General features: G+C 35.6%; 1 protein-coding gene across 1 annotated transcript; it reads left to right on the top strand.

The window, feature by feature from the left end:
* Positions 1-966: 966 nt before the first annotated feature.
* Positions 967-11487, top strand: LOC108236616 (histone H1-II-like). Its single transcript, XM_017417405.2, has 18 exons — positions 967-1851; positions 3209-3295; positions 4230-4316; positions 5297-5383; positions 5643-5681; positions 5888-5947; positions 6160-6207; positions 6421-6468; positions 7030-7077; positions 7387-7428; positions 7518-7580; positions 8052-8102; positions 8374-8415; positions 9059-9100; positions 9247-9288; positions 9369-9413; positions 9490-9519; positions 9616-11487. The coding sequence occupies exons 1-18, from the start codon at positions 1671-1673 to the stop codon at positions 9699-9701; spliced, it is 1128 nt and encodes a 375-aa protein (XP_017272894.2). The 5' UTR covers positions 967-1670; the 3' UTR covers positions 9702-11487.
* Positions 11488-12011: the final 524 nt, after the last annotated feature.

The raw sequence follows: 12011 nt of genomic DNA, 5'->3' as shown, positions 1-12011 counted from the left end.
ATAGAAGAAAAGAAACCTAAAGAAAAGATAGAGGAAAAGAAACCTCCTAAAGAAGCTATTAAAGAAAAGAAACCTCTCAAAGAAAAAACTAAAGAAAAGAAACCTGCTAAAGAAAAGATAGAAGAAAAGAAACCTCTCAAAGAAAAGATAGGGGAAAAGAAACCTCCTAAAGAAAAGATGGAGGAAAAGAAACCTGCTAAAGAAATGATAGAAGAAAAGAAACCTCCTAAAGAAGCTATTGAAGAAACAAAACCGGCTAAAGAAAAGAAAGAGGAAAAGAAACCTATCAAAGAAAAGATAGAAGAAAAGAAACCTAAAGAAAAGATAGAGGAAAAGAAACCTCCTAAAGAAGCTATTAAAAAAAAGACACCTATCAAAGAAAAAACTAAAGAAAAGAAACCTGCTGAAGAAATGATAGAAGAAAAGAAACCTCCTAAAGAAGCTATTAAAGAAACAAAACTGGCTAAAGAAAAGATAGAAGAAAAGAAACCTAAAGAAAAGAAAGAGGAAAAGAAACCTATCAAAGAAAAGATAGAAGAAAAGAAACCTAAAGAAAAGATAGAGGAAAAGAAACCTCCTAAAGAAGCTATTAAAGAAAAGAAACCTCTCAAAGAAAAAACTAAAGAAAAGAAACCTGCTAAAGAAAAGATAGAAGAAAAGAAACCTCTCAAAGAAAAGATAGGGGAAAAGAAACCTCCTAAAGAAAAGATGGAGGAAAAGAAACCTGCTAAAGAAATGATAGAAGAAAAGAAACCTCCTAAAGAAGCTATTGAAGAAACAAAACCGGCTAAAGAAAAGAAAGAGGAAAAGAAACCTATCAAAGAAAAGATAGAAGAAAAGAAACCTAAAGAAAAGATAGAGGAAAAGAAACCTCCTAAAGAAGCTATTAAAAAAAAGACACCTATCAAAGAAAAAACTAAAGAAAAGAAACCTGCTGAAGAAATGATAGAAGAAAAGANCCTAAAGAAAAGATTCAAGAAAAGAAACCTCCTAAAGAAAAGATAGAAGAAAAGAAACCTCCTAAAGAACCTATTGAAGCAACAAAAGCTGCAAAAGAAAAGGCTACAGAAAAGAAACATTCTAAAGAAAAAATAGAAGAAAAGATACTTGCTAAAGAAAAGATTGAAGAAAAGAAACCTCCTAAAGATAAGATAGAAGAAAAGAAACCTCCTAAAGAAAGGGACGAAGAAAAGATAAGTATCAAAGACAAATTAGAACAAATAAAACCTGCAAAATACAAAAAAGAAGAAAGAAAACCTCCCAAAAAGGAGAAAGACTTAGAGAAACCACCAAAAGAAGACACAGACTTAGATAAACGTCCAAGAAAAGAAAAAGAAGTAGAGAAACTGATCATAGAAGAAAAACAAGAAAAGAAAAAGAAAGAGGTGAAAGAAGAAAAACATCCTAAAGAGAAAGAGGAAAAGAAACTTGCAAAAGAAGAAAAAGTTCATAAACCTTCTACAGTAAGGAAAGAAGTATATACGCTTCCCAAAGAAACTATAGCAGATAAGCATGAACATAAAAAGATTCATCAAGTTGAAAAGTTGCCAACTGAGGTCACGAAAGAGAAGGAAAAACAAGAGAGACCTTCCAAAGAAAAGGCAGCAGTAAGGAAGCCTGTAAAAGAAAAACTGACTACGAAAGAAGACAAAGAACCAAAACAGCCCACAATGAAAACAGAACCAAAGAAACAGGTCAAAGAAGAAAAACTAATAAGACCTTCTCTAGAAAAGGAAAAGAAGATTCCCAAACAGGAAAAGAAAACTCCTTCACCCCTTAAAAAACAGAAAGAAATCAAAGTGGCTCTCAAGGAGGACAAAGAATCTGATCAGATGAGAGCTGCAAAGAAAGGTAATCTCCCTCCTATTTTCTCAAATATACCATGCAAATTATTTATTATGATGCGTTAGCATGAACATTTTCTAAACAAGGTTATATAGACACTAAACTAAAACTTATGGGAATTATAATAGTTTTTTTTCCTTGATGCTAAGGAGCTTGATGTGTCATGATTTGAGTTTGTCTGTGTTATTTTTCTGTATTTGCTGTTGTCATTTCTGTTTTTCTTGTCTTCATGATCCTGTTCTGTTATGTGTTAGTTCTTTTTTCATGTGTTCTTTGTGTCACTACTCACCTGCCCTCAGCTCTGTAATTCTCCGGTCTGCCTGCCACACCCTCCTCACCTGCTCCTCGTCATCTCCCAGCTGTAGCCCTTTTTCCACTCACCCTCTGTTTCTTTAAGAATGGTGTCTGTTTATTCATACCTCGCTGGTTCATTCCTTCTGGTCTGCTGTTCATGCCCTTGTTTTTTTTTCCATGCCACATTCAAGCTCTGTTTTTATTTATTTCTTTGTTAGTTTTTGCTGCCACGTCAGCCTTGTTTATTTTTTGTTATTAAGTTAGTTTTATTTTTCTAAAACCACGAGTCTGCGTATTGGATTCACCATGGTCAGTCTTAACATGATGTTACTCTTAGATTCTCTTAAACTGCCAACCTCCTGACCCTATCCCAAAAAAAAAAAAAAAGAGTTCAGCCAGTCTGCAAAGGAAGCTCATTTCAGCCTCTTGCATTCACAGACTAATTTATTGATCATTACTTTTAGCTTATGACCAAAGGTAAGGGTCGGGATGTAGATTGATTGGTAAATTGATAGCTTCAGGTTTTGTCTCAGTACTCTTTACCACAACAGACTAGTCCAACATCACTGCTCCAATCATACTTATACTCCTGCATTTAGGGGAGTAGTTCATTCCTAACCAAAAGGTAGCAATCCACCTTTCTACCTGTTGAAGATCATGGCCTCAGACTCGAAGGTGTTGATCATCTCAACTGCAAACTGCTCCAGTACCTGCTGGAGGGTCCCTGCTCAACAGGAGCACATCATCCACAAACAGCAGCAATGCTGAATATCTTGCCTCTGAAAGCAGAGACTTGTCACCCCTTGGAAATGGGCCTTTCCAGGAGGTCATAAAGCCAGTGGAGAGGACAGTCTGACTATCAGTCCGATGATTTCCTTTCCAGGGCAGACGCTGACTATAAGTCAAACCTGGGATTCAGGAGGAGCAATATGTTTTTTTTTTTTTTGTCTTGTTAGTGGAACATAGGACCATTTAAGGTTAAAAAGCTCTAAATGGGCTGTAAAGTATTGCTTCCTTTATAAATACTTAATCAAACTGGTCAATAATACATTTTTTGTTGTCATTTCAGATGTAAAACCCCAAAAGAGAATCACAGAAGTCAAGCGGGTGTCTGCTTCAGTTCTCAAGAAGGAACATCTTAATGTTACAAAAGCCGGTGAGGCTAGCATGATTTAGCTTGTCAGCTGCTTCACATTCGACTGTGAACTGCTGGAGGTCACTGCTTGATGAGGCCAGCAGCAAACTGCAACAATGCAATTTGTTGCTTCCTATAGTGAAGACCATTGACATTAATAAAGATGAAATTAGCATCTCCACCTTCTCCTTTTCTTCCAAACTAAAGCCAAAATGTCAATTTTTGGGGGTGCTGCCATGTACTTTTTCCCAGCACCCTGTCAGGCTACTCAATCACAGTGTGACATGATACTTTTCTTTAAACGTCAAATAACTGATTAAAACTAAATTGGTGGGAGAAAATGCATATTTGGACATACAGCAGGAAGGTAAGAGCTACGTGAATCAACAAAAATAAACACCTGATAGAAACGATTTAAAGTGTGTTTTTATTTATTTATTTTTTTAATCAAAAGAATGTCTGCATGGAGGGGCCGGACTTAAAAACTGTACTGCAGCCAGCCAGTAGGGAGCGCTCATAGTTTATGGCTTCCAGTTCTGTCATTAGTTGTAGTATATCTCATGCAGACCCTTCACTTCTTGGATGCACTTAAAAACGCTGTCCATAAAAGATATGAACAAAATCAGTGACAAAGGGCAACCATGGCAGAGTTCAACGCTTGCTTGAAACGCGGCTGGTTTATTACCAGGAATGCAAACCAATTTCCGGACCAAATGACCCTTTGTAGGGAGCTACAAACCCCATGGAGAGGGGGAATCAGTCTGTCAGTCAGATAGTGTCCTTTCCAGGGGAGAATTATAATATAAACCAGCCGAAAATTCAGGAGGAGCAAAGGTTATAAGATCTACTAATGGACCTCTGCACCATCTGAGTCTAAAATGTTCTAAATAGGCTCTAAAGTATTACTTCTTTATAATTAATAAATATAAAACTGGTCCGTTTATTTTCATTTCAGATGTCAAACCTAAAAGAAGAATCACAGAAGTCAAGCGGGTGTCTGCTTCAGTTCTCAAGAAGGAACATCTTAATGTTACAAAAGCTGGTGAGACTCGAGTGATTTAGTTTGAGCAGATCTAGTGTCTGTTCATTTCTGTATGTTCATGTCTCAGTTTGGTCTGCTGATGCTCCAGTGACAAACGCCCTGTTACCAGCCAGGCTTTGGCTTCATTCTTTGCATCACATTGGCTGTCTTGTTATATCTGAGCCAAGGAAACTGGGTATGCCAGGCTTTCCAAAATACATAAATTTTAGCTTTTTGTGCACAGCTGGCTGTTGCCCACATGCTGTCATTTCACTCCTTATGCTGGGCATATTACTTGGGGCTAGGGAAGCAGATGGTTTTGATGGTGTAAGCAACAAGTGGCAAACTCTATTCCTCGGGGCTGCTCTCCTGCATGTTTTAGATGTGTTCTTGCTTCAAAACATCTGATTTAAATGAATGACTTGTGCACATGCTTCTGGAGAACTTGATGATTTGGTGAGAAGGTGTTTAAACCATTTGAATCAGGTGTGTTGGAGCAGAAAACAACTGAAACTTTCAGGACAGTGGCCCTCGAGGTCTGGAGTCATGGTTATGGTTGGGCATATATATTGGCAGTAAAAAACAAAACAAAACTATTATTAATCTCTTCATCTTGATGGTAGTTCTAGTTTGGGTTTTGTTTGTCATATCGGGTCAAATCTAAATTTGCAGCAGTATGAGATTCTGGCAGTTGAATGACTAGGAGCAAAAATACTAAAATTTTTGAATTTCTTGTTTAAAAAAAGTACTCATTTTGCTTATGGTTAGAAAAACCAGTGTTTGTATTCAATTTTTCTATTATAGCAAATATATCATATCATATAATTTTAATTTCAATCTGACTATCAGTCAATTCAGTCAAACCTCAGATTCAGGAGTGAGATTTTTGTCTTGTTTGTGGAAGAAGTCTAAAACAGTCTAAATAGTCTGTAAAGTATTACTTCTTTATACATACATCATAAAACTAGTCAAAAAACATCATGTTGTTGTTTTCATTTCAGATGTCAAACCTAAAAGAAGAATCACAGAAGTCAAGCGGGTGTCTGCTTCAGTCCTCAAGAAAGAACATCGTAACATTACAAAAGCTGGTGAGACTCGAGTGATTTAGCCTCAGTGAATCTGGTGTTTGGTCATGTCTGCAGGGACAGCTCATATAAAGCTGCGGAAATAAAACTACAAGTGAAAACACAGCAGTTGAACAGCTTTTAAAAGGCAGATTTTTGGGGTTTTTTTCACTAGTCATTTCATGTTGCCTAATTTATTGCGGCTTTGTAGACTATACAACTACAATTCTGTATTCACTTGTATATTTCAATGTTATTTTTTTGTTTTCTTTAAAATGAAAAGTTCCTGAGGTGACAGCTAAACCAGGACTGGCAAAGACAGGTAAAGCAGAGCTTGCATTGTTGTTTGTACAAATAATTTTATTAGTAAAAGTAAATGATTAAATACTTTCATATTTTTGTCCCTTTAACAACAGAACTCAAACTCATTCTTAGTAGTCAAGTAGTCATTTTAAAAAATAAGTGTCAGGACATGCACTGATATTTATTTATTCATAATGGTTGTACAAAATGTTGTACCACTGACAGCCGCGAAGGAGCACAAAAAGGAACCACAACCAAAAATCCAACCTAAACCTGTTAAACCAGGTAATGCAAACACCAGCATGCACTTGGAAAAGAAAACCCTTTAAAAATGGAATTAAAAACACATTTGAAATCTTAATGTATTTTCGTGATAAGATGTAAAGGAACCAGTGTTAAATGACTGAGTTTGTATCAATAGCTGTTAATAAAGTGGAAATTTTTTTGTGAAAACATGATAAACACTAACGAACATTGAGCTGACTGTATTTCCACAGATGTTGATGAAGGGAGGAAGAAAATAAAGACAACCCGTGACAAGAAAGGTAAGGTTTTAATTATGATGCATGAAAAAAATGGCAGAATAAAAAATTGGATTGTAGATTTTCTTTTGTGCTCAGAAAATTTGCGAGGTTTCAGATTTTTGTACTTTTCTGTGACATTAATCTGTATTTTGATCAGTTTTTTTATTTCAACACATGAACAAAGTTTGTAACTTCACCCACACGTGAGGTTTTATTTTACTTTATTTATTTCAGATGCAGAGGTTTCAAAAGAGAAATCCAAGCAAGCTCCTTCGAAGAAGGGTAAACTTACTCAATACTATATTTAATAGCCCCTTTATTAAGCTCACAAATACAAGCGACTGTCATCTGATTCAGGGTTTAAAATGGTCAGATGTTGTTGGATTGTTCTGTTATGTTGAACTGTGTTCATATTAAAGTGATTTTATTATAAGATCTCAGTTTTTATTGACAAGAGGGAGAAACACTAAAAAAGTAATGCAATCTGCTGTAATATGAACTTATTATAACTTTACTGTTAGTTAAATCAATTTATAGTTTCAAACAAACTGTAGATTACATTAATAATATTAGACATTATGGAAGAGCGGGTCTGACTATAGCAGCATCAAATCTATGCACATTTTATGGCGCTCATGTTTCAGTATTGTGTAAAAATACAGCAAGTAATCAAGAGGCAAAGTTTGCTACACTGATGCGCTTTGTTGTGACTAAAGTAAAAACTAATGCCATAAAAGATAATATTTGTTTCATATTAAAACATTTTGATTGATTATCCCATTGTTTAAAATATACAATCTTCTGCAAGAGTTAATATTATGATCATTATTATTTTGCACACAGAGGCTGCAGCTCCGAAAGAAAAAGCTAAACCTGTCATTTTGACAAAAGGTAAGCATGGCATCAGCCCTTTTATACATGTTTAGAAATTTTATAATAATAAAAAGTAAATTCTTCATTTCTTCGTCCATGTGAGTGGTCACTCCCTCAAGCTTGGATTTTCCTGGTTTAATCTGTTTTATATGTTGTGTTTGTGATATGAGGTTGGAAAAGAGAACTTCATAAAAAAATATCAAACAAACTGAGCTTCAGTATTATAGCTTAATGCTTTCCAAGACGTATGGATCCTTGTGTTTAGCTTTAACTTTATATCTTTGGTTATAATTGCTGTGATGCTGAACCTAAGATGTTTTTATATAGAAACTGCTCCGATCAAAAAACAACTAACAGTGAAAGTTAAAGGTAAGAAAACCCAGCTTCAGTGCAGGTTTATCAGAAAGATGGATGCTTTTTAGATATTAGCTTTTAATTCCTGCATTTGTTTCTTTCAGAGCAACAATTGGCTGTCAGAAATGTGTCCTTAACCAAAGAGAAGGTGGTACCACCGAGGAAAGGTACATTATTATTATTATTATTATTATTATTATTATTATTATTATTATTATTATTATTATTATTATTATTATTATTATTATTATTATTAATAAATCCAGTAAGAAGGTTACCAGACTTTACTCTAGCTTGTGCTATGTATTCATTGTCCATGCCCAAACTCTTTTTCTGTCATATTTCCTTCGGTTCCCAAAGAAAAAGTCAAATCAACAATTAAAAAAGGTAGCTGCAATGGATGAACATGTAAAGATGATACCAGTTCTATTCAAAGAATGCTATGTATTAAGTGTTTTATTGATTTTCTAATGTTTCTGTCTAATTAATGACTTAACAATTCCAGATGTTTAATTTTGCACAAAGGGGATAAAGTGGATTGCAGTTTTAAATATAGTAACTTTAGACATGTTGTTGCCATTAGCAGCTTTTATCAGAAATCAGACAGATATGTTGTTGCTGTTTTTTTTTTATTGTAGAAGCTGAAGCCGTCAAGGAGAAAAAGGTTGAGCCCTTAGCTCTTAAAAAAGGTTTGAGTAGTTTTTAAAATGTTTTTATTCCTGCTACAACATTTAATGTAACTTCTCAGTGGTTAATAACATGTAACTTAGCCAGTTTTGGTCATTGATTTATCAGTTACCAATTTATAAATGATTCCTGTTTATCAGCAGTCTTGATGTTGTCCCTTTTACTGTGTCCAGATTTTTTCTTTCTGTATTGCAAAATGAGGCTGCAACACTCAGTGTATTCAGAATTTAAAGAAGAAAAGAGTTTGATAAATGGATTTTTGTTTTCCAGCAGCTGCTCCCAAAGCAAAACCAACACCTGCTGAGAAGAAAAAAGGTAACGAGGAGTAGCGCTTCTTCCAAAGTCCCGCTCTCAGCTTCAGCTGCAAAAAAACTTTCTTTTTGCTGAGTTTTTAGTGCCTAAAATAAAGCTTGTTGAGCAAAAATGAGAAAAAAGAACATGTCAAGGTTGTTGCTTCGGATTAGGCAGGCTGTACTGTAACTAACAGTGGTAATCTGATTACAACATGAAATCCAGTTACAACATGAAGGTCACGGCAAACTATGGATGTATTTTTTAAGTTATTCAGATAGAAAACAGCTATTCTTTCCCCTCAAACAATATTTTAAAAGAATAACCATAAACCTGCTGGTCTTGAGGACCAACAATATTTCTTAAATTGTCTCTAATAAGCTAAAGTTGAGGTTTATAATTATAATATAATTATAAAAGGTTTTTACTAAATATAAGGTTCTATACACATCTTCTCAATGTAAACAACTAAAGGACAACAAACTTTTCTCTGTGTCTTTTATTAAAAAGTATTTTCTTTACTGTTTTATTTGATTCAACTGAAGGATGAACGGAGCAAATAATCCATAATAGAAACAACTGTTGGTTGTGGCAGTAAATCAAACTATATTCTGCGCATTATGCAAATTTTTCATGTATTATTAATATTCTTCTTTTGTTGATTTAGAGAAAACTGTTGTGAAGAAGACAGTGAAAAAGGAAGCTAAAGGTAAAGAGTGAATAAGTAAATGTAATGAATGTAGCAACATGGTTTTTACTGAAACGCTGACATCTTGATCAGACAGCAGCTTAACAGGAGACAAAAATGATTTTATTGTTTCTATTTTAAATAGTTTCTAATGTTGTCATTTGCAGAAGACAGAGTTCTCAAGGAGATACAAGAGTCTGCAAAGAAAGGTACTGATTTAAAGCCTTTTTCTTCTCTGTAAAACATGCAGCTTGTTCATTTTTGCAAAAAAAAACAACTGTTGTTTCAGATAAACCTGTTGAAAAGAAAGCGGCCAAGGAGGAGAAGGTTGAAGGTAACTGTTGCTGTACGTTCAGATATTCTAACATTGCATGACTTTTATGGGTAACAATTTGGTCTCTTGTCTGCAGAAAAGCCTTCTGAGAGCTTTTTTATGGACGGTAGGTTTAAAATCCTCCTATAAAAAATGCCCAGACAGCATCAGACTCTTAGCTCAGAAAAGTGAGGCAACATTTTTGCTTTATCTTCCTCCACAGAGGAGATGCCGTACTTCCAGTGTTTCTTCGTGGACGAAGACGAGGCCCAGTTTCCGTTTTACGCCTTCTCCCCCCTGCAGATCTGACTCTTTAGCCTGAATCCAACCTGAGCTTCACAGTTTAGTAAATGTACAGGCTGTGAAGCATCGCCGCCTGTGCTGCAGAAACACAGCAGCAGGTGTTCACGATTTGCCAGGAGCAGGAAAAATGTGGACAGAAACAGATAAAAGGTGATTTTATGTGGTGGACTCTTTTTTTTTTTTTTTTTTTTTGAATTTTCAGAATCGGTTGAGCTCTCGTACCAAATACATGCAGTCAGTGTCATTCCTTTCCATTTTTTGTTTATTTTTTTTACTTTTATATTCTTTTTATGCGTCCAGCACTTGTAAATCTGTGACATACAGGAACATAAACTATTCTTTTTTTGTCAGTAGACGTTAAATACTGATGCTTTCTCTGTTGTTTGTCTCATAATTCGTGCTGTCACTTCACTAATTACAAAGATTTTGTTTCACACGTTGTCCAGGAATTTCATCTCATTTTACGAGATCATCATTTTTTTAAGTTTATTTTATTTTGTACATTTTGTAAGCAGCCAAAGGAATGACCATGCACTGTATAAGAGAGCTCCCGGACTTTACTAGGGGGACAAAAATACCCTGAAATCTTGAACGTCGTATTTAACTGAACCATCTGAATATCTGCACCAAGTCTTTATTTCAAAAGAGGTGCTAATTGCAACCATTTCCTGAACTCTAAGACTGAGACTGGAGTTCAGATGGATTTTCTTGGTAATTTCGACCACCGATTGTCAGAATTCCTGGACTGACCAAACAGACACTGTCTCTGACTCTGTCACCGGCTGTTTAGCTGCGTACTCGGAGAAGAAACTTGACATATTTTGGGAACTTTTTAAGAAGAACCCAATCACCATTGTTAGTTTTAAACTACGGGCATACATAACATCAACCTATAGATTGGGATGCACACCTGTACTTGAGATGTGCAGTGAAGCCCAATATTGAAGATTAACAGTAAAACCCTGTGTTTTTAAGCTCTGAATAGAAATGTCCGTGAAAACACGGCAGAGCCTAAAGCTGAAACGCTGAAAACTTTGATCATATCAGTGCACCATGGGATTACATTCATGCACGACTGGTAGAAAGTGTCTGATGTAGAACCGTGTTTCTGAATCATTTTTTTATTTGCCACATATGGTTCATAATATGTTGCTCCGTATGTTGCATAGAAGACTGATACTGTGGCTTGTGTCACTAATCCTGAGTCAGCTGTCAATCCATTTGTGTTTTGGGTTGAAATAATAGAAATGTACTTTTTATTTATGAGGCAGACAGAGTTCTCCTGATGCTTCAGAACGGCAGGTTTGCTCCTACATGACGGCACTGTTCTGTCGGTGATTTATTTAAAAGGAGCAAAAAAGGACGGTGTTCCTGGCTAGGAAGGATAAATATTAGTTTTTGAAGACACACCCGCCAGGCGAACATGTGCAATACTTAGTTTTTGATGACCTCGGTAATTCTGCCGCTGTGTTCGTTGTCTGATAGTCTTTAAATGAGCATGATGTGTTTTTGAGTGTCCCGAATGTTCGTGTGAACATATTCCACCCAGTCAGAGGTTTGTGACTCGCAAACCAATTTAAGAACGTTTAAAACCAAAAACCTACACAGAGAACAGGCAACAGAAAATATTATTGATGTAAATAGTTTAGCAAGTGAGCAAATTAGATTATTTTATCTGAATCTGTTACTACTAAAACTGATCTGTCTCCACTTTAAAGTGTAATATGTATAATTTGTTAGTGATGCCCTCATTGAAATTGTGAATAGAAATAAATTGTCAAATTAAAAAATATGTGCTGCACACGTCTCTTTCTTTAATGGTGCCAACCATGACGTCTCTAACACAAGCAGGACAGCTTACCTGTCCTTCACCTGTTAGTGGTCAGCTTCCAGCTGACAGTATTTGAGAAACTGTGCAAATATTTCCAGCCACACCTTATCTCTTTATAGTTTGTGTATTCCTATAAAGTGGTCTTGATTGGTAGTCCTCCAGGCTTTCTGGATTTCAAAGTTGGCCTTGGACTTTGGCTGCCTTTTTTACAAATTTTCTGTCCAGTTCTTGTATCTGGTCATGATTGTGTGGGAGTGTGGGAGTGCATAAAACAACTACTGAAGTAGACATGCGGAGGACAAAAGAAGGAGTGTCAGGCCTGAAAGAGAAACTATCTGCAGCAGATAAATAGTATCTGAAACTCAAGAAATAGAAGGAATTGAAGGTCAAAACCTCCAGTTCTTATCGAGTGTATGACAAGCTTTCAGCTAATAGCTCTTTGGGAGTCACCTTCAAGATGGCCACTACACCTAATCGACCTTAAC

This window comes from Kryptolebias marmoratus, linkage group LG10, assembly GCF_001649575.2.
Source record: "Kryptolebias marmoratus isolate JLee-2015 linkage group LG10, ASM164957v2, whole genome shotgun sequence".
NCBI classification, from domain to species: domain Eukaryota; kingdom Metazoa; phylum Chordata; class Actinopteri; order Cyprinodontiformes; family Rivulidae; genus Kryptolebias; species Kryptolebias marmoratus.
This window is presented reverse-complemented; position numbering and strand designations above follow the sequence as displayed.